We start from the raw sequence: 23968 nt of genomic DNA on the forward strand, positions 1-23968 counted from the left end.
CGAAAATACATCACACAGTCCTAGACACAGATTTTGTGAAACGAAATCCAGCATATCTATCTTGCTTGCTGTGTCATACAATAATAATAAATAATTAACCACCGTGCTGAGTCTTGATTAAGAGAGAAAGTGAGATGGACATAATATTGTTAGTAATAAAAATAATAATAACAATTATTATTATTATTATTATTATTATTATTATTATTATTATTATTATTTATACCTTACTTGACACTTTCTGACACTTTCTTTGGCCCAGTTCCTTTTAGGAGCCAACCCAGGATTTTATCAAAGTATGTCTATTTTATGTGACCTTATTAGTTTTATGATCTGTTCTGTTGTTGATTGATTTGTTTTATTGTTGTGTTTTTACACTGCCTGTCTAGCCTGGGTTTGGCCCCATGTACGCCACCCCGAATCCCTTCAAGGAGATGAAATGGGGTATAAAATAAAATATTATTATTATTATTATTATTATTATTATTATTATTATTATTATTATTATTATTTTCCTGTGTTGAGATCCAAAGCAAAATAGTAGCACAACAAAAGCAGGCTCTACATTAAACCACAAAACAGTCTGTAGCATCCATAGGGAAGTCAATGTTGTGCATGTTTATGTATTATATACATATATTGTATGTAAAAATGCATCTTTCAAAGCAATGCTCTCACCCTGAGATTCCTCCTGGAGAGAAATATGTGCGTTCGTATTATATTTCAACCTATATCTTCTGTTTAGTCCTAATTAAAATGTATCAGTTGAATCAGTTGGATTTAGCTTTATATTTTGACCCAGAATTCCAACTATCTCTTTCTCAAACCACAAATAATCAGTTTCCACAAGTGAATCTTGTCTATACATTTCTATCTATGAAATTAATTAACCCGAAGGAACTATTGGCACATCATCAGTCCAATAATCACCCATAAACTATTTTCTCATTAATGTTTAGAGAAAGAGAGCGAATGCCAGTTGCTGACTCATTTGTTTTGATGCATTGCTTGAGAAAAACAACACTAAGTGAGAGAAATCGGCATTTCGGAGTCTGGAACGTTAATAACATTATGGAACAAAATTTGAAAAAAATTGTTCCTGGTTTGAAAGTGTTATCTTCTGTTTAATTATGCAGTATTTACTTTGAAAGTAGTTGTCATATCCCAAAAACTTTATTTTTGTGGCTGCCACAAACTACCGGTACATTGAATTGATTGAGACTCGAGGAGAGATTCATTGAAAGACTATAGCAAAATGTGTTGTGGGATGTCCCACAGAAATAAAGTTTTTACAGTTTAGTAAACTTTCTCTATGTTTTTTTATAGAACCAATTAGGAAATGACATTTATAACCCAGGAACAAAAATCGTGTTACATAGTGTAATGTATTTTGCTCTCCTTTCCATTCTAGATTGCCATAGCAAGGCTAATGCAAAAGGACTCTGGGAGGCAAAGGGTGTTTCTACATTGTAGAATCAATGCAGTTTGATACTACTTTAATTGCCATGGCTCAATGCTATGAGATCATGGGAGTTGTAGTTGGACAAAATCTTTTGCCTTTGATGTCTGACCAAACTACGGCTCTCATGATTCCATAGCATTGAGCCATGACCATTTAAGTGGTGTTAAACTGCATCAATTTTACAATTTAGATGCACCACTAGTTACTACAAGTAGTATGAAATCTTTGCAATTATATGGTTATATATACTGTATATACTTGAGTATAAGCTGAGTTTTTCAGCCCTTTTTTAAGGACTGAAAAAGCCCCCCTTGCCTTATACTCGGGTGAGAATCCTGGTTGGCTTAGATTTGAGTTGGCTTATACTCGAGTATATATGGTACATTTATTATTTTACTCTATTATTACTATTACTTTTATTATTTTACTCTATTTATTATCATTATTAAATTTATTATTTTACTCTATTTATTTTTTACATTTATTATTTTACTGTATTTATTAGTATTGTTACATGTATTATTTTACTCTATTAATATTGTTACTATTACATTTATTTTACTCTATTTTTATTATTATTAATACATTTATTATTTCACTCCGATATGATTATTGTTACATTTATTATTTTACTCTATTTTTTACATTTATTATTTTACTCTATTTATTAGTATTATTAAATTTATTATTTTACTCTATTTATTATCATTATTACATGTATTATTTTACTCTATTAATATTGTTACTATAACATTTATTTTACTCTATTTTTATTAATAATAATACATTTATTATTTCACTCCAATATGATTATTGTTACATTTATTATTTTACTCTATTTTTTTACATTTATTATTTTACTCTATTTATTTTTTACATTTATTATTTTACTCTATTTATTGGTATTATTACATTTATTATTTTACTCTATTTATTATCATTATTACATTTATTATTTTACTCTATTAATATTGGTACTATTACATTTATTTTACTCTATTTTATTATTATTAATACATTTATTATTTCACTCTGATATGATTATTGTTACATTTATTATTTTAGGAGCGAAAAACAGATCTAAGAAAACTACAGGTGGTTAATATGCACGGCTCAAAAAATCTGAACTTCAAGTGAGAAATTATTTTCTCATTTGTCTTAGACTTGGGATGCATCTCTGGTGCGCTGTGGCATCACATGAAAGAGAGCGATCTCGTGCTTATGACTCATTGGCCTAATAATGGTTCGCATCACAAGACAAAATCCATGCATAAGAAATGGCATCGACCTGTGATATTCTGCAACGGCACAGCATTGGAACTTGTTTCCTTTACAACCAAAGAAGGCACGTTTTGGGGCATGGTGCAAAATAAATCTCTGTGTTTGGCAGTGTTATTGAAAAAATTTCAAGGGTTGCAGATAGTGAGATCCGGACAGCAGATAGTGGAACCCTGGAGCGCGGATACTGAATCAAAGTGGCTGTGGCTAAGGGGTTTGTTTTTACCTTTCTCAGATGAGTCAGGTTTGTGATTGTAGGCTTGAAACACTTGTTACTTCGGTTGCTATGTTGTATCCAAATTTCATAGCAATTGGTGGAATAGTTTGGGAGATATGAGGTCCTAACAAATGAACATTACATTTTTATTTATTTAGATTTGACCCGGGTGAGGGTGTCACGCTCGACCTCAACAGCTTGGGGAAAAGTCACATTTTGGGGAGAATAACAAAGCATGCAAACATTTGTAGATAACAATTCCCAGAATCCCCAGAATCATAGAATCATAGAATCATAGAATAGTAGAGTTGGAAGAGACCTCATGGGCCATCCAGTCCAACCAGCTACCAAGAAGCAGGAAATCGCATTCAAAGCACCCCCGACAGATGTCCATCCAGCCTCTGCTTAAAAGCCTCCAAAGAAGGAGCCTCCTCCACAGTCCGGGGCAGAGAGTTCCACTGTCGAACAGCCCTTCTCACAGTGAGGAAGTTCTTCCTGATGTTCAGGTGGAATCTCCTTTCCTGTAGTTTGAAGCCATTGCTCCATTGTGTCCTAGTCTGCAGGGCCGCAGAAAACAAGCTTGCTCCCTCCTCTCTATGACTTCACGTATTTGTACATGGCTATCATGTCTCCTCTCAGCCTTCTCTTTTGCAGGCTAAACATGCCCAGCTCTTTAAGCCGCTCCTCATGGGGTTTGTTCTCCAGACCCTTCATCATTTTAGCCGCCCTCCTCTGGACACTTTCCAGCTTGTCAACATCTCCCTTCAACTCTGGTGCCCAAAATTGGACACAGTGTGATTCCAGGTGTGGTCTGACCAAGGCAGAATAGAATAAGGGGGAGCAGGACTTCCCTGGATCTAGACTCTATATCCCTATTGATGCAGGACAGAATCCTGTTGGCTTTTTTCGCTGCCGCATCACATTGTTGGCTCATGTTTAACTTGTTGTCCACAAGGACTCCAAGATCTTTTTCAGATATACTGCTGTCGAGCCAGGCGTCCCCGATTCTGTATCTTTGATTTCCATTTTTTCTGCCGAAGTGAAGTATCTTGCATTTGTCCCTGTTGAACTTCATTTTGTTAGTTTCAGTCCATCTTTCTAGTCTGTCAAGATCATTTTGAATTCTGAATTATGGAGGCCCTATTATTCCTCCTGGCAAACCGGTTGCTTACCAAAGGGAAAAGTCTCGTTCCTCCGGCAAGCACCCAGTTTAGAGAAGCCCCATGGTTGTTGCTGCCTAGCAACACGCACTGGGCTTCTCCAAAGCGCTGGGTGCTTGCCGGAGGGAAAAGTCTCGTCCCTCCAACAAGCACCCTGAGCCACATGGCCTGGCACGTCGGATAATATGGTACATCGGATAACTGGAAGTCGGATAACCAGAACTCTACTGTATTGACAAGCTGAAAGGTGTCCAGAGGAGGGCAACTAAAATGATAAAAAGTCCGGAGAGCATGAATCCCTTTGAGGAGCAAAACTGGGTCTGTTTAGCCTGCAGAAAAGAAGGTTGAGAGGAGACATAATGGTCATTTATTTATTTATTATTTATTTCCAATATTTCTATCCCGCCCTTCTCACCCGAAGGGACTCAGGGCGGCGTACAATTGGCAACAATTCGATGCCGATACATCATTAAAAACAACAACATATAAAAAAATATATTACAACCAATTAAATACAGTATAAAATATAAAACATAAAGCATATGCTTAAAATCCGTTCGTCCAATATTATTTATTATTTATTTATTTACAGCATTTATATTCCGCCCTTCTTTCTCACCCCGAAGGGGACTCAGGGCGGATCACATGACACATATAGGCAAACATTCAATGCCTTTTAACATAGAACAAAGACAAACAAACATAGGCTCCGAGTGGGCCTCGAACTCATGACCTCCAACTTTATCCATATAACAGTCTGGGTCGTCTTTGTCACTTATTCATTAAAAGCCTGGGCACATAGCCATGTTTTTAAGGCTTTTCTAAATATGTAAAATATATCATGTAAATATGTAAAAGGGTATCATAAGAAAGAGAGGGAGCAGGCTTGTTTTCTGCTGCCTTTGAAACTAGGACTCGGAGTGATGGGTCCAAATTACAGTAAAGGAGATTCCATTTGAACATTACGAAGAACTTCCTGATCATACGAGCTGTTCAACAGTGGAACTCTCTGCCTCGTAGTGTGGTGAAAGTTCCTTCCTTGGAAGCTTTTAAACAGAAGCTAGATGGCCATCTGTCAGGGGTGTTTTAATGGTACTTTTCCCACATGAAGAAGCTTGGATCAGATGGCCCATGTGGTCTCTTCCAACTCTTATTATTCTATGATTCTGAGGCAAAGGAGAGGGAAGGCTCTACAGTGTTTCCCCGAAAATAAGACAGTGTCTTATATTAATTTTTGCTCTGAAAGATGCTCAGGGGATGTCTTATTTTTCCATGAAGAAGAATTCACATTTATTGTTGAACAAAAAAATTGAACATTTATTATATACTGTACAGTAGTTGTCATCACAAACCAGCATAACCAGACAAACTGTGAATCCTATCAAGAATTTCTTGTTACTACAGTAGAGTCTCACTTATCCAACATAAACGGGCTGCCATGTTGTACTATATCTATATATTGTAATATTATTAATAATATTACATGTAATATATAATGTATAATTAATATTATTATATTGTATTATTAGTACAGTAGAGTCTCACTTATCCAAGCTAAACGGGCCGGCAGAAGCTTGGATAAGCGAATATCTTGGATAATAAGGAGGGATTAAGGAAAAGCCTATTAAACATCAAATTAGGTTATGATTTTATAAATTAAGCACCAACACATCATGTTATACAACAAATTTGACAGAAAAAGTAGTTCATTACACATTAATGCTATTACTGTATTTACGAATTTAGCACCAAAAGATCACAATGCATTGAAAACATTGACTACAAAAATGCGTTGGATAATCCAGAACGTTGGATAAGTGAGACTCTACTGTACCATTATTTCCATGTACAACGCTTTATGGTATGTACATTTACCGATCCTGTATGCTCTGGTGTTCTGTTCGCCGGGCATGCTTCCAAACAAAATCTTTGCTAGGTCTTACTTTCGGGGGAGGCCTTATGTTTAGCAATTCAGCAAAACTTCTACTAGGTCTTATTTTCTGGGGATGTCTTATTTTAGGGGAAACACGGTAGTTTCATTAGGACAAGATGTGTGGTTTTGGCGTGTGTATATATAAATGTGTGTGTATTCCCTTGTAGTCAATACCTTGGAAATGAGATCAGACCTGACGGCTAAATTTGGAAGGAGAAGCCACAAGAGTCGGCTTCCAAGCACCCCTTCTTCCCAAACCACCGCAGCAAATGAGTGGTCAAAGGCGTATTTCTAGACTCAAATTTGTACAGCTGTTGTCATGTGGTTGAGGCAGCGGCCTCACATTTGCTTTAATTCTCAGTTGCACAACTTTAACGAGCCGGCACCTTATAATTTTGCTCCTCACGGGACCAACTTTGCAAACTGGAGGAGCGATGAGTGAGCACTCGCTGGCCTGGTTCAGGCAGCCAAGGATGAGGAGCTTGAGTTTTTTATTATTATTTCTAGCCACTCATTGCATTGCCAACAACTAGATAGATCAGGCATGGGCAAACTTTGGCCGTCCGGGTGTTTTGGACTTCAACTCCCGCAATTCCTAACAGCCGGTAGGCTGTTAGGAATTGCGGGAGTTGAAGTCCAAAACACCCGGACGGCCAAAGTTTGCCCATCCCTGGTGTTCTAAGCAGATAATATCAGATTATAAATATAATATCTAAAATTTCTGTGGTATAATAATACAGAACAATACAATCTCTAAAACCAGGACAGTAAATAAAGAGCAACACTCTGAAAACAGGGGAATTCCAGAAAGGAAACAACCAGGGCCAGCTAACACATCCCAACAAAGGATTCCCCCAGGCAGAAAGCAGCCAGGCTTTGAAACTGCGAGGCAATTAAATGCTAATCAAGGTGGCCAATTGGAACATTCACACTTGCCTCCAAGAGACAAGAGTTCTTTCTCCCACCCTGGACATTCCACAGATATATAAACCTCCCTTGCTTAGTTTCCAACAGACCTCATAACAGGGTTGTTGTGAGTTTTCCGGGCTGTATAGCATTCTCTCCTGACGTTTCGCCCACATCTATGGCAGGCATCCTCAGAGGTTGTGAGGTATACTCACAACAACCCTGTGTTTCTGGCCATGAAACCCTTTGACAAGACCTCACAACCTCTGAGGATGCCTGCCATAGATGTGGGCGAAACGTCAGGAGAGAATGCTTCTGGAACATGGTCATACAGCTTGGAAAACTCACAGCGGCCAGGCTTGTAAGCAGCAAGGCGATTCAGTGCTGTTCACCCTGGCCAACCAAGATTTCCGCTAGATAGAAAACCCTCAGGTTTTGAAGCCACAAGGCTACTTCGTCCCATTCAACCTGCCCAAGGATGGCCCTATATAGAAAGCGGCCAGGCTTTGAAGCTGCGAGGCTATTCATTGCAATTCAATTTGGCCAAAAAACCATTCCCCTAGAACGCAAGTACCCATCCTTCCAAGCAGCAAGCCTATTCCATTGTATTCCAGCTCACCAAACTAGGATGAGAAGAAAACAGCCAGGCTGTGAGGCTGGAAGGCTATTCACTGCTATTCCACCTGGTCAACAGATGATTCCCATAAGCCACAACAACACGTGGCCGGGCACAACTTGTGTGTGTGTGTGTGTGTGTGTGTGTGTGTGTGTGTATGTGTGTGTGTGTGTGTGTGTGTGTGTGTGTGTGTGTATATATATATATATATATATTATAATATTTTATATATATATATATATATATATATATATATATATATATATATATATATATATATTTGTGTATATGCTTCTATAACTTCTATATTGATAGCATGCATGGATTTCGATGTGTTTTCTTAAGCCGAGAGCCTATGGTATCTGTTTTCGGTTGTCGGCCTCCCATGCAAATCCCAACCAGGCTCGTTCAGATTAACATCCTAGACTAGAATAGAAGGGATCTGATGCCACCCTACACATGTCTTGCTGTTGTCAAGTCATTTCTGACGCACAGCAACCGCAAGGCAAAGCTTTCAGGGGGGTTTCTTGGCAAGGGCTGAACACATCTTGCCAAGAATTTCCTGTTTCGACTCAAGTCTAAACAAGAATTTCATTTAGGCTCTGTAGACACCTGACACATATTGCCTGAAGGTCATTGCATCCTCAGTATGTGTGTGTGTATGTATATATATGTGTGTGTGCATATCGCATGAATCAAGGTACAGTGAACTGTCAGAAAGCAAAGGTTGTTGAGATTGCAGCCTTGCATGTGAATGGTTTTTGAGTATTTTGGATTTCGGAAATCCGACGTACATACAACCCGAAAAACAGCAACCCAGTGATTTTGGACATGAAAGCCTTCAACAACACACAAAACTATAAATATTTTGGGGTGTGGGCTCCTGTGTTCAACAACATTGGTGGACTGTTAGGAATTGTGGGAGTTGAAATCCAAAAAACTTGGAGGGCTGAAGCTGGCCCATGCCTGGCCTAGAGCTTTCCCTGCCCAAAAGCGTTGGTGCCTTCCTAAACTACAATTTCCTAGGATTTCATGGATCCAGGGCAGTGCAAGTGTTGCCAATGCAGTCATGCTTTGTGCCCAGAGAGAGGGAGATTCACCCTCTGCCAACTACATGCCAACTCCTCCTTCTTGGCCAGAGTGAGCAAAGTGACTCAGTTTCCCCTCCCACACATTTCGCCCACAACCCATGCACACGGCATGCCTGGGAGAGAGGCGGAGAGGGGGCGGTGGCCCGGCTTTTGCACCCGAGGCTCCTCCGCCTGCCCATAAAAGCCCAGCCGACGCTTCTCTGGAGTGAAACTGCACCTGACTTTTCCTCTCCAAGAGCAGCACCGACAAACCCGACACACAAAAAGGATGGATGCTCAGGACTGTCCCTGCATCAGCGGTGAGTGGGTTTGAATCCGAATTAGGCTTCCACATCACAATCAATGACTTGATCATCACTACCCTGCTTTACTTTACGTTATATTCACACCTTTGAGATGCGTGAACACTTTTTCTCCTTCATCTCAAACTATGGTCTTATGGAAAGTTCAAAGCTGGATCTATGCATTGTCCAAGTTTGAACTGCATTATATGTCTCTCCATCCTGACTATATAATGCAACACAAACTGCATGCCATGGCGATGTAGATCCAAGAAGTTTTGGGACTTCGAAGCCTCTGGATAGATTCACACTGCCATCAAAATGCAAGTTTGAACTTCATTTTATGTCTCTCCATACCGACTATATAATGCAACACAAACTGCATGACATGGTGATGTAGATCCAAAAGGTTTTGGGACTTCGAAGCCTCCAGCTGGATCTACACTGCCATTCAATTCAAGTTTGAACTGCATTATATGTCTGTCCTTACTGACCATATGATGCAATTCAAACTGCAAAACAAGGCAGTATAGATCCAGAAAGTTGGGAGACTTTGAAGCGATTTAGATTCAGATAGTTTGGGGACTTGGAAGCCTCCAGCTGGATCCACACTGCCATCCAATGCAAGTTTGAACGGCATTATATGTATCTGTATCCTGGCTATATAATGCAACACAAACTGCACAAGAAGGTGGTGTAGATACAGAAAGTTTTGGGACTTCAAAGCCTCTGGATGGATCCACACTGCCATCCAATGTAAGTTTGAATTGCATTATATGTCTCTCTTTACTGACCATATAATGTGACACAAACTGCATGCCATGGCGACGTAGATCCAGAACATTTGGGGATTTTGAAGCCTCTGGCTGGATCTACACTGCCATCAAAATGCAAGTTTGAACTGCATTATATGTCTCTCCATACTGACCATATAATGTAATACAAACTACACAACAAGGCGGTGTAGATCCAGAAAGTTGGAGGACTTTGAAGCGATGTAGATTCAGATAGTTTGGGGACTTGGAAGCCTCCGGCTGGATCCACACTGCCATCCAATGTAAGTTTGAATTGCATTATATGTCTCTCCATACTGACTATATAATGCAACACAAACTGCATGCCATGGAGATGTAGATCCAAAAAGGTTGGGGACTTCGAATCCTCCGGCTGGATCTACATTGACATCCAATGCAAGTTTGAACTGCATTATATGTCTCTCCATACTGACCATATAATGCAATACAGACTGCACAACAAGGCGGTGTAAATCCAGAAAGTTTGGAGACTTCGAAGCCTCCAACTGGAGCCACACTGCCATCAAATACAAGTTTGAACTGCATTATATTTCTCTCCATACTGACCATATAATGCAATTCAAACAGCACAACAAGGCGGTGTAGATCCAGAAAGTTTGGGGACTTCAAAGCCTCTGGATGGAGCCACACTGCCATCCAATGCAAGTTTGAACTGTATTATATTTCTCTCTATCCTGACAATAATGCAACACAAACTGCACAACAAGGCGGTGTAGATTCTGAATGTTTTGGAGACTTCAAAGCCTCCGGCTGGATCTACACTGCCATCCAATGCAAGTTTGAACTGTCTGCACTAACCATATTGTACAATTCTAACTGTGTTACGTGGGAGTGTAGTTGCAACCTCCACTGAGGAGAGAAAAGGTGCATCTACATGGTGAAATGAATGCAGTTTGACACCACTTTGAGTGCTATTATTTAATGCTATTAAATGTCAAGAGTTGTCGTTTTGCAAGCTCTTCCGCCTTCTCCGCTAAAGATGTTTTGGTGTCTGTCCAAACCACAACAATAGTTCAATAGCATCAAGCCATGGCATTGAACGTGGTGTCAAACTGCATTCATTCTCCAATATAGATCCACTCAAATGTCTCAGAATTCTGGGCTTTGGAGTCCCAAACATCATTGCAAGACTATGATTCCCAAACGCACCTGTGTTACAGAGTTACTCTCAATGGATACAACACAGCTGAGTTGTTGCAATTTGGTGCCTCTTTAGCCACCTGGGTCTGGGATGTGTAGTTTGCTGAGTTGTTTAGAATTGTTTAAAGAGAGAGACGTTAGGATCGTGGAGGAGGGCTCTCTCCGTGCAAACTACAGATCCCAGGGCAATTAATACAGGAACAAACTGGTGTAGTTGTGTAGTGCGGATATACAAAGTTGCTTATCAATATTTGGGAGAGTTTTGTTTTTCTGTTGAAGATGAGTCCAGGATCTTATTTAATCTTAAATCAGGGTTGTTGTGAGTTTTCTGGGCTGTTTGGCCATGTTCCAGAAGTATTCTCTCCTGATGTTTTGCCCACATCTATGGCAGGCATCCTCAGAGGTTGTGAGGTATATTCTTAAATCTTTTATATCCGAATGTGTGTAAAAATGTGGAAATTCTGCTTTACCTTTGGGGATGCTTTTCCAGCGAACAAATTGTTGTTGATATTGAACGCCTTGTACAAAAAAGAAAATGTTTAATGTGTTGTCGAAGGCTTCATGGCCGGAATCACTGGGTTGTTGTGAGTTTTACGGGTTGTATGGCCATGTTCCAGAAGCATTCTCTCCTGATGTTTCACCCACATCTATGGCAGGCATCCTCAGAGGTTGTGAGGTCTGTTGGAAACTGGGGTTTATATATCTGTAGAATAATGTCCAGGGTGGGAGACAGAACTCTTCTCTGTTTGAGGTAGGTATAAATGTTGCAATTGGTCACTTTGTTTGTCATTGAATGGCCTTGCACCTTCAAAGCCTGGCTGCTTCCTGCCATTGAATGCTAATCAAGGCCATCAATTGCAGCATTCACACTTGCCTCCGACAGACAAAAGTTCTTTCCCACCCTGGACATTATTCCACAGACATATAAACCCCACTTGCCTAGTTTCCAACAGACTTCACAACCTCTGAGGATGCCTGTCATAGATGTGGGTGAAACGTCAGGAGAGAATGCTTCCAGAACATGGCCATACAGCCCAGAAAACTCACAGACTCAATAAAATGTTTCCTTCAGGAGCGTATATTCAGGAACCGTTTCTTGAAATGCAAAACCACTAGAAACGCATTTGCAACATAACAAAGGACATAGTTTCTAAGATTTGTGTCATGATTTTAATATTTCTTCCCCCTTCTTTCCTTTTGCAGGCGGTGCTTGTACCTGCGGCAACAACTGTCAGTGCAAAAACTGCAAGTGCAAGACATGCAAGAAAAGTAAGTATGGCTTTGACTGTCTCCTGGGAGATAGTGGGGCACGGATCCGCTCCGGGTTTTACTCCGAACTTTTTAAAAACAAAGTTCCATTATGTGCTGTGGAGTCTAATTTGTCTTCCCAAAGAGGTTCAAGAAACACAGATGAAAACCTGAAGCGGATTTGTGTTTAGCAAAGTTTAAATGTGGGATTCGGACTCTGGAGCCCAGGATCCAAATCCCTTGTTGAGCTGTGGAAACCCACTGTAAAATTGACATAATAGCCAAGGCATATCCAAAGGGATTGTTCCATATTGCAACGAGTTGAGAGTTTTTAAAAGAATCCAGTCGAATCCAGGGAGTGGAGTGAGCTTCCGCCGTCAGCTCCAGCTTGTGCCAACCTAGCAGTTTGAAAACATGCAAATGTGAGTAGAACAATAGGTACTGCTCTGGCGGGAAGGTAACAGCGCTCCGAGCAATCATGCCAGCCACATGGCCTTGGAGGTGTCTATGGACAACGCCGGCTCTTTGGCTTAGAAATGGAGATGAGCACTAACCCCCAGAGTCAGACACGACTGGACTTAACGTCAGGGGAAAACCTGACAAACAAAACATAAACAAAACATAGGCAATAAACAGTCAACACAACATCATTAATTCACATCAATGATGCAGTTCAGCACCACTTTTATGCTCATGGCTCAATGCTATGGAATCAGGAGAGTTGTAGTTTGGTCTTTGGAGAGAAGGCTTGTGAAACTACAACTCCCAGAGCTCCCTAACATTTTTTATCATGTCAGAAATGACTTGAGAACATACTGCAAGTCGCTTCTGGTGTGAGAGAATTGGTTGTCTACATAGACATTGCCCAGGGGATGCCTGGATGTGTTACCATCCTGCTTGGAGGCTTCTCTCATGTCTCTGCAAGCTAGAGCTGACAGACAGGAGCTCACCCTGTCTCACGGATTCGAACTGGCAACCTTCAGGTCAGCAACCCAACCTTCAGCTCAGCAGTCCAGCCGGCACAAGGGTTTAACCCATTGCGCTACTGTGACTCATTTCAATAATAATAATAATAATAATAATAATAATAATAATAATAATGCAGTCCTAGACACTTGGGAAGTGTCTGACGTGTGATCCAGTACAACAGCCAGCAGAGTGTCTGCTGTGGACTTATTATTATTATTATTATTATTATTATTATTATTAGAAACACAACAAGATGAGTCCACAGCAGACACTCTGCTGGCTGTTGCATTGGATCACATGTCGGACACTTCCCAAGTGTCTAGGACTGTATTATTATTATTATTATTATTATTATTATTATTATTATTATTATTATTATTATTAGAAACACAACAAGATAATAACAACAACAACAACTTTATTGGGGCTAAGCCCAAGTAATCACAATAGAGCAGAATAAAATTCATACATAAACACAACATCATTAAAACAGAGCAAACATATTGGTACGCAATAACATGGTAATAAAATAAAATAAAATTTCCATAACATTAAACTGCTATCATTTTACAGTGTGGATGCACCTTCGATTCCAGAATTAATTACACTAGGTAACAAAATTTGAAACATGTTCCTGGTTTGAAAGTGTTATTTCCTGTTTAATTGTGCAGTCCTTATTTTGAAAGTAGAAAATATATCTATATATATAAAAGAGTGATGGCATCAGGGCAGCGGACAAAACAACAAAACTACAGGCCCCCTAACCTCGACATTTGACAACACAACCCATCATTCACAGCTCTAGGTTGATACAATAAAAAGAAAAGAAAAATAAAGTCCTAATTACAGGGAGAGGAATAATAGTTTTTATCCAATTGCTGCCAGTTTGAAGGCTAAGCTCCGCCCACTTGGTCTCCTAGCAACCTACTCAGCCCAGGGAACAGGCACAGTTAGGTCTCACTTAGGCCTCTTCCACAGATTATCAGATTTTACCTGGATTATATGGCAGTGTAGACTCAAGGCCCTTCCACACAGCTATGTAACCTATTTAGAATCTTATATTACCTGCTTTGAACTGGATTATCTTGACTCCACACTGCCATATAATCCACTTCAGTGTGTATACTAAACATAAAGACAACCATACAACAGACATTCAATACCACCACTACCTCAACAATTTCTCATCAACACCACCAGACAATGCCACAGCAACGCGTGGCCGGGCACAGTTAGTAGAATCATAGAATAGTAGAGATGGAAGAGGCCTCATGGGCCATCCAGTCCAACAACCTGCCAAGTAGCCATAAACTATGTTGAATTAGTGGAGATTCTAGTCATTGAAAAACTAGAGCAAAATGTGCTGCAGGGTGTCTCTCCCGCAAAAACAAAGTTTTGGGAGTTTAAGAAACTTTTCGCCATGTTTTTATGATAGAACCAATTAGAAAATGACATGGAGAGCAAAAAGTGTGTTGTGTAGTGTTGTTTAATATTGCCTTTCTCTCGTTTCCTCCTCCCCGCAGGCTGCTGCTCTTGCTGTCCGGTGGGATGCTCCAAGTGTGCCCAGGGCTGCATCTGCAAAGGACCCCCTTCGTCCAAATGCAGCTGCTGCAAGTGATCCGATCCGGCCTCTCGCAGCCTCCGTCTGTACATTTGCCTGCTGCAAGGATGCCGCCCGAAACCTCTGTGGATAATATTATACGTCCGTTTGTTGTGCTTTCCAACCTTTTGTGGAAATAAGCTATGTGGAAAGTTAATAAAGCTCTATGTGTGTGTGTATATAAGTCATAACAATGGCTGGCTTTTCTCTTGTCTTTGTTTTCTTTGATTTCCCGACAATCTCCTCTTGGGTTTTTGCAATGGCTGACTTGGCTGACTGAATGGTCGGCGGTTTGAATCTTGGGAGCGGAGTGAGCTCCCACTGTCAGCCCCAGCTTCTGCCAAACTAGCAGTTCGAAAACATGTAAATGTGAGTAGATCAATAGGTACCGCTCGGGCAGGAAGATACGGCAATCCATGCAGTCATGCCGGCTACATGACCTTGGAGGTGTCTACACACGACACCAGCTCTTCGGCTTAGAGCACCAACCCACAGAGTCGGACACGACTAGACTTAACATCCGGGGGGGGGGGGGGGGACCTTTACCTATCAGACGACGACTCTAAAGAACTGAGTTGGAAGTTGGAGGGAACAAATAAAAGGAGAAAAACAACATCAAGGGAATCCTAGGTGACTTAAATATATCATGGCTTCATTGGGTCCAACTAGATCAATGGTTCCAAAATTGGCAAAGGAAGAGCTCGGGGGAAAGAGAACCAACAAAAATCTGAGGTTCCAGCTGAGTCACAGCCGGTGGTGCAATACCAGCTAAACAGTATAATTTCTCCAGCATAGACATCTTGCGATAATGCAGCATGTTTCATTAAGAGCCACATCCTCCGTTTTAACGTGGTGAGATGTATTCCACACTGGGCATGCATATTCAGCAGCAGAGTAGCCAAGCGCAAGAGCAGATGTCTTCATTGTGATTCCCAGGTTGTGCCAGTCAGGTTTCATATGATATTATTTCTAGCTCCCACTTTTTGCATGACATTCTTGAAAGTCAGAGTACGGTCCAGGGTAACTCCTACCGTGTTTCCCCGAAAATAAGACAGTGTCATATATTAATTTTTGCTCCCAAAGATGTGCTAGGTCTTATTTTCAGGGGATATCTTATTTTTCCATGAAGAAGAATTCAATTGTTGAAGAATTATTGTTGAACAAAAAAATGAACATTTATTATATACTGTACAGTAGATGTCATCACAAACCAGCATAACCAGACAAACTGTGAATCCTCTCAAGAATTTCTTGTTACTACTATTATTTTCATGTACAGCAATCTATGGTACATACATTTACCAGTCCTGCATGCTCTGGTGTTCTGTTTGGCGGGCATGCTTCCAAACAAAAACTTTGCTAGGTCTTACTTTCAGGGGAGGCCTTATATTTAGCAATTCAGCAAAATCTCTACTAGGTCTTATTTTCTGGGGATGTCTTATTTTCGGGGAAACAGGGTAGGTATGTTGTTGTGCTGCAATGCTCCAGTGGGATTCCTTCCCAGGTCACCCTCAGAGACCAAGATGCCTATCTGTTCTTAAGATGAAAAACGCACATCTCCATTTTAGATGGATTAGGAATCAGCTAGTTTCCCCTGCAATAGGCAGTAAGAGCACCTAAAGCTTTGGAGAGCTTCTGTTCAACTGTTTCAATGAAAGTAAAGTGAACCAATCCTGCCAAGAAAACCCTGTGACAGGATAGAAATACATTCCAAACGTCTTAAGATGCATCCATTGAACCGAGTGCACTTTGACGCTGCCATGTCTCAAGACCCGAGTTCAAAACTTGAGGCAAGTTCCTGCAGATGCGGAGCTTTTTCTCCCAAGTTCACCTGTACTCTATCTTTTTATTAGCAAATAGCTGCTAATAATGGGTTTTTTTCCTTCTCAGTTAGAATTATCCAGGTGTCGTTATTTCTCCCTTTGATCCCTTTCCAAGGGTTGGATCTTTCAAAGGCGCTACACATTTAACGCTTTGGAGTCTCAACGTATTTTTCTTTCCAATGCCTTGGGCAGAAATGCCTTGGATATTTCTCCTTGGGTATCTGTTCATTTTCAATCCTGGCTGCCTTCAAACGGTGGATTTCCTTTCCGTTGTCCAATTCTTCCACAATTACACTATGTAACACAATTTTTATGTCATTTCCCAGTTGGTTCTATCATTAAAACATGGGGAAAGTTTATTAAATTGCCAAAACTTTTTATGGGAGGGACATCATCCTGCAGCACATTTTCTAGTTTTTCAGTGACTCATTGACTCTCAACCAATTCAACCTAGTTTGTGGCAGCCACAAAAACAAAGTTTTTTATTGATATACTCCATTTATATTTTATTGATTGATATATTTACTAACTTTATCACTTGACTTTTTATTGATTTGCTAGCTTGGGTATCCGTCAGTACCCGGATTATTTGAAAAGGGCCTTTTTTATGTTAGGTCATAATAGTTTGGTCTTACTCCCATTAGAAATTGCATAAGGATATGGGTGAACTACAATTCCCAAAAATCTTAGGTCAACCCTTCCAAAACTTCCCCAGTATTCCCAGTTGGCCAGGTTGGGCCAGATCCGTCACTTGCTGGGTTCAGTGTTCTTTGAATATAGGTGAACTATAACTCTCTGATGCCAAGGTCAATTACCCCAAATTGGCAGCATTGGGTCTGTGTACCAAGTTTGGCCCAGATCTGCCATTGGTGGGGTTCAGAGGGCTCACGGAGCACAGGTGAACTATAACTCCCAGAGTTAAAGGTCAATCACTCCCAAAGTCCACCAGTGTTCCCAGCTGGCCATGTTGAATTTGTGTGCCAAGTTTGGTCCACCACGTTTCCAAGGAGAAGCAAACCGGTGCAACGAGTTGATGTCGCTAGTTAACCTCTGAGTAAATTCCAGATGAGTTTCGAAGCTTAATGACACCCAATGGGTTTCCCCCACTTCTCAGAAATATACGAGACAGCCATAGAAAATGCAACAAAGAGCAAGAGTTATTTTCCCAACATCATCACCATCATCAAACATTATGTAACAAAATTTGGAAAAGTTTCTGTTCCCGGTTTGAAAGTGGTATTTCCTGTTTCATTGAGTGGTCCTTATTTTGAAAATAATGGTTATCCTCCAGAAACTTTGTTTTTGTGCCTGCTACAAACTAGGTTGAATTGGTTGAGACTCTCTGACATGTTCATTGAAAATCTGGAGCAAAGCTGCAGGATGTTAGTCCCACGAAGATAAGGTTTTTACAGTTTAATAAACTTTTCCCATGTTTTCAAGATAGAACTAACTGGGAAATGATCTTTAAAACCCAGGAACAAAAATCATTTTATTTACATACTGACATTGGTACTTACAGGAATTGATTTTGGGGGAAGTCGCTAAATTCAGGGATGGCTAAATCACATTTTTCCCCTTTAGGATGATTTCTTAATCCCAATAGGAAGAGGTCTTATTATTTCCTATCTGCTGCCATCATTAAAAGATTGAGAAATTAATGAACAAATCCCAGGAACATTGTGTTTGCTTTTTTTTGGGAGCTGCATGTGCTCCAAATTTTTGGTTGTGCAAGCAGAGACATCGTGCTTTGAAAGAAAAAAGGGGAAAAGATCAAAAGCGGGAAGGAATTTGTGGCCGAATATACTGCGGATCAATGCCCCGGAATGTTTACTCATTAGTTTGTGCCAGGAAACCAGGCCGTCCTAAAAACATGCCAAAGTTTTTGGCTCTTCATATGTCAAGGAACTATGTTTTAACTCCCTGAAAATGTTGGCTCAATTGCGGCTGAAAAGCAACAGCTTGTGGATTTCAGTGGCTTCTCTGTGTCATCTGACATGGTGGTTGTGAGAGTGGTTAAGCATTTCTATGTTCTCAAATAATATTCTGTGTCCAGATTGGTTCATCAAGTGCTCTGCTATGGCTGACTTCTCTGGTTGACTTAATCTGTAGTGCCTTTCATGTTCCTTGATTCGTATTTGGGCAATGCTGCGTTTGGTGGTCCCTATGTAGACTTGTCTACAGAATTCCACATAAGAAACAATCAGGGCCAGTTAACACCTCCCAACAAAGGATTCCTCCAGGCTTTGAAGCTGCAAGGCTATTCAGTGCTAATCAAGGTGGCTAATGGCAACATTCACACTGGACTCAAACAGACAAGAGTTCTTTCTCCCACCCTGGACATCATTCCACAGATATATAAACCCCACTTGCCTAGTTTCCAACAGACTTCACAACCTTTAAGAATGCCTGCCAAAGACGTGGGTGAAACATCAGGAAGGAATACTTCTGGAACATGGCTAGACAGCCAGGAAAACTCACAGAAACCCTATGTTGAACTGGTTGAGATATTTTTGGAAAACCAGAGCAAAATGGGCTGCAGGATGTCCCTCCCGCAAAAACAAAGTTTTGGCAGTTTAATAAACTGTTTACATGTTTTTATTCTATACACACATTTTATACCCTCTGAATGCTCAGTAACTGTTACTGTACAGGTTTTGAATAGCTGCTGATGTTGTTTTATGTGGTTATAATGTTTTAAATTTACTAATCTATGTTTTAATATACGAGGGTTGAATGAAAAGTAATGCCTCCACCTTCGTTACTTTGCTTTGGATGAGAATATTTTAATAAATCAAACGCAGAAATAATCCTTAGAACGTGCTCTTTAACTACCACTATTCACTTTTCTACATAATCACCAGACAATTGGATACATTTCTGCCAACGATGAACACATTTTCTGAAATTGTTACGGAAGAAGTTGACACTGTTTCCGCAACCAGCGTCTCACAGTCCCCATAGTGCACAGATCTTCCGACAGCCAAGCAAAGCAATAATGTGACCCACACATTCTTATGAAATGCCGATTAGGCCTGAAATTTCTCTCTGAGTGATACGACGATCGTCCTGAATCAATCTGTCCACCTTTTGCTTGTGAAACTCGGTGGTTGCTGTCACAGGACGTCCAACTCTTTGTTTGTCACACAAGTCTGATATTCCCACCTCAACATCTTTAAACTTACTCGGCCAACGACGCACAGGAGTCACATCAACACAATCACCACAAACAGCTTGCATTCTCTGATGGATCTCCTTTGGGGTGACACCTTCTGTTGTCAAGAATTCAGTGACTGCACGTTGCTTAAGTCGCATTGACCGACTGTCTGCGCAGGGTTCCATACTTCGCACTTTAACAACACAACCGTTCAATGCTAAGGCTTCGTCTGCACAGGGTTCCATACTTCGCACTTTAACAACACAACCGTTCAATGCTAAGGCTTCGTCTGCACAGGGTTCCATACTTCGCACTTTAACAACACAACCGTTCAATGCTAAGGCTTCCCGCCAAATTGAACTGTAGAGGAGAGTCTACTGAACAAGCCAGGACCTGAAGCAGACCAGGACTGCCATCTCTTGAGGAGTTACGAAGGTGGAGGCATTACTTTTCATTCAACCCTCGTATGTTGTTCAGGCTTGTCCCCATGTGAGCCGCCCCGAGTCCCTTCGGGGAGATGGAGGCAAGATACAAAAATAAAGTTATTACTACCATTATTATTAGTATTGACACAACGACATAGTATGACACAGCAAACAAGATAGATATGCTGGATTTCATATCAAAAAATCACAAGTTGAACACTTCCAAAGTGTTTAGGACCATTATTATTATTATTATTTTATTGTATGTCACAGCAAACAAGATAGACATGCTGGATTTCATTTCACAAAACCACAAGTCGAACACTTCCCAAGTGTCAAGGACTGTGTGATGTATTTTCGGATGATGCGTGCAGATCCCAGCAGGGTGGCCTTTTGCAGCTGGCAGATCATAATTTTGTCAATATCTATTGTTTCCAAATGCCGGCTGAGATCTTTTGGCACGGCACCCAATGTGCCGATCACCACCGGGACCACCTGCACTGGTTTCTGCCAAAGTCTTTGAAGTTCAATCTTGAGGTCCTGATAGCGGCTGAGTTTTTCCTGTAGTTTTTCATCTATGCGACTGTCACCTGAGATGGCTACATCAATGATCCAAACCTTTTTCTTTTCCACAACTGTGATGTCTGGTGTGTTGTGTTCCAGAACTTTGTCAGTCTGGATTCGGAAGTCCCACAGTATCTTTGCGTGCTCATTTTCCAATACTTTTGCAGGTTTGTGATCCCACCAGTTCTTTGCTGCTGGGAGGTGGGACTTGAGGCATAAGTTCCAATGAATCATTTGGGCCACAGAGTTGTGCCTCTGTTTGTAGTCTGTCTGTGCGATTTTCTTACAGCAGGTGAGGATATGATCCATGGTTTTGTCGGTTTCCTTGCACAGTCTGCATTTTGGGTCATCAGCTGATTTTTCGATCTTGGCCTGAATTGCCTTTGTCCTGATGTCTTGCTCCTGGGCTGCAAGGATCAGGCCTTCTGTCTCCTTCTTCAGGGTCCCATTCGTGAGCCATTGCCAGGTCTTCTCCTTATCAGCTTTTCCTTCAATTTTGTCAAGGAACTTTCCATGCAGTGTTTTGTTGTGCCAGCTGTCAGCTCTAGTTTGTAGTGCGGTTTTCTTGTACTGGTTTTTTGTCTGATGTGCTTTGAGGAGTTTCTGATTTTTGACTTCAATCAAAGCAAACCCTATTATTATTATTATTATTATTATTATTATTATTATTATTATTGACACAACGACGTTGTATGACACAGCAAACAAGATAGATATGCTGGGTTTCGTTTCACAAAATCACAAGTCGAACACTTCCCAAGTGTCTAGGACTGTGTGATGTATTTTCGGATGATGCGTGCAGATCCCAGCAGGGTGGCTTTTTGCAGTTGGCAGATCGTAATTTTGTCAATGTCTATTGTTTCCAAATGCCGGCTGAGATCTTTCGGCACGGCACCCAGTGTGCCCATCACCACCAGGACCACCTGCACTGGTTTCTGCCAGAGCCTTTGAAGTTCAATCTTGAGGTCCTGATAGCGGCTGAGTTTTTCCTGTTGTTTTTCGTCAATGCGACTGTCACCTGGGATGGCGACATCAATGATCCAAACCTTTTTCTTTTCCACAACTGTGATGTCTGGTGTGTTGTGTTCCAGAACTTTGTCAGTCTGGATTCGGAAGTCCCACAGTATCTTTGCTTGCTCATTTTCCAATACTTTTGCAGGTTTGTGATCCCACCAGTTCTTTGCTGCTGGCAGGTGGTACTTGAGGCATAAGTTCCAATGAATCATTTGGGCCACATCGTTGTGCCTCTGTTTGTAGTCTGTCTGTGAAATTTTCTTACAGCAGCTGAGGATATGATCAATGGTTTCATCGGTTTCCTTGCACAGTCCGCAGGTGCCACCTTGACGTGGTAGGGGGGGGCTTACCTGCTCCAATGATGACTGAGGGCTGTGCTGGCGGTAGTGTAACTACCGGCAGGTCCAACCAAGCCAGAGAGGCCTCAGCTGAGGAGCAGAACTAAGAGCACCTAACCCATTAGCATTATGGAGAATCAAACCCAAACGAAGTCTATACTGGCTCGGTCGTCGCCCAGGATAAAAAGGACCGCGGTGGATGCTGCTGATTCTGGACATCCATTGACAAGTGGGCTACGGAATCATCAAAACCCAAATGAACAGTCACAGAAGCGGCAGAAATACACAATGCCAGAAAACCGCACAATTATTATTATTATTATTATTATTATTATTATTATTATTATTATTATTATTATTATTTAGAACCCATTAGAAAAGACATTTATAACCCAGGAACAAGAATTGTGTTGCATAGTGTAATGCAGTTCCAAATTGTATTATGTGGCAGTGTAAATATAGGCTTGGATGGAATGAGTTAGTTTCACGCAACAGAATATTTTGCAATTAATTCATGGATTTTTCCATGATTTTTCCACTTCCTTGTACTTTCACTGACCCTCTACAAATGCTGAATCATCCTTGACTCAGCAACATTGCATAAAGCGAGGGAAATGCATTGCACCCGGACTGTGTTTGCACACCACACGCTTTGTTGTTGTCATGGTCACATGTGAAGGTTGTTGTGCCTGCACACCACACTCAGGATTGGGCAAGAGAGAGTAGTATCCTGATTTGAATCGGGAGAAAAGAGTTTGCACACTGCTCTGAGCCCAGTGCAAAAGGCCACTTTGTTGTCACGGGAGCAGAGCCGGGAAAAGGGTGGGCAGCACCGGGCACATCATGTCTTATTTGTTCCTGGCAAATAAATGGACGAGTTTGCACTCTGTGCCGTGCCAGAAGCGGGGTGCAAAAAATAAATAAAGATATACAAATTGAGGAAATACAGGACTCGCCGTCCCTGGCAGGCAAGACATTTTGCTCTGTTATTGTGAAAGTGTGCATACATAGTTGAAAAATTAAAAATATCACACACACACACACAGTCCTTATTGGCATACACCAACAAAATCACAACACAGGCATATACGACAAGAGGAAGTCTCCGATAAAAATTAAAACATACTTAAAAAGTTACTAATCTCAAGAATAAAAATGTTTAGGTTGTGATAAACAACAAGGGTATATATATAAATATTTCTCACTTCAAATCAGATGAATTATAGCCATTTAAAATGATGCTGACCAGAGCACTGTTACAGGTTGGATTATTATTATTATTATTTTATTATGACACATTATTTTATTAGGTTGTGATAAACAACAACAAGGGCATATAAATAAATATTTCTCACTTCAAATCAGATGAATTATAGCCATTTAAAATGATGCTGACCAGAGCACTGTTTCAGGTGGGATTATTATTATTATTATTTTATTATGACACATTATTTTATTATTTTATTAGGTTGTGATAAACAACAAGGGCATATATATTAATATTTCTCACTTCAAATCAGATGAATTATAGCCATTTAGAATGATGCTGACCAGAGCACTGTTACAGGTTGGATTATTATTATTATTATTATTATTATTATTATTATTATTATTATTATTATTGTGTTGTCACAGGCTTTCATGGATGGAATCACTGGGTTGCTGAGAGTTTTCCAGGCTGTCTGGCCATGTTCCAGAAGCATTCTCTCCTGATGTTTCACCCACATCTATGGCAGGCATCCTCAGAGGTTTTATATATACAGTATATATATATACAGTAGAGTCTCACTTATCCAAGCCTCTGGATTATCCAAACCATTTTTGTAGTCAATATTTTCAATATATCGTGATATTTTGGTGCTAAATTTGTAAATACAGTAATTACTGCATAGCATTGCTGCATATAGAACTACTTTTTCTGCCAAATTTGTTGT

The 23968-nt window shown here is 40.5% G+C and overlaps 1 protein-coding gene across 1 annotated transcript; it reads left to right on the top strand.

Moving 5' to 3' along the window:
- The first annotated feature begins 8809 nt into the window (after nucleotides 1-8809).
- Nucleotides 8810-14910, top strand: LOC134293585 (metallothionein-1). The gene is made up of 3 exons (XM_062961611.1): nucleotides 8810-8962; nucleotides 12103-12168; nucleotides 14640-14910. The coding sequence occupies exons 1-3, from the start codon at nucleotides 8932-8934 to the stop codon at nucleotides 14732-14734; spliced, it is 192 nt and encodes a 63-aa protein (XP_062817681.1). The 5' UTR covers nucleotides 8810-8931; the 3' UTR covers nucleotides 14735-14910.
- Nucleotides 14911-23968: the final 9058 nt, after the last annotated feature.

The sequence above is a fragment of the Anolis carolinensis genome, unplaced genomic scaffold (genome assembly GCF_035594765.1).
Source record: "Anolis carolinensis isolate JA03-04 unplaced genomic scaffold, rAnoCar3.1.pri scaffold_9, whole genome shotgun sequence".
Taxonomy (NCBI): Eukaryota; Metazoa; Chordata; class Lepidosauria; order Squamata; family Dactyloidae; genus Anolis; species Anolis carolinensis.

Excerpts from the sequence above, each read along its gene's own strand:
- LOC134293585 (XM_062961611.1), top strand. The coding sequence starts at position 8,932 with ATGGATGCTCAGGACTGTCCCTGCATCAGCG. Across the intron at positions 8,963-12,102 it reads GGACTGTCCCTGCATCAGCG|GCGGTGCTTGTACCTGCGGC; the intron begins GTGAGTGGGTTT and ends TTCCTTTTGCAG. Across the intron at positions 12,169-14,639 it reads GTGCAAGACATGCAAGAAAA|GCTGCTGCTCTTGCTGTCCG; the intron begins GTAAGTATGGCT and ends TCCTCCCCGCAG.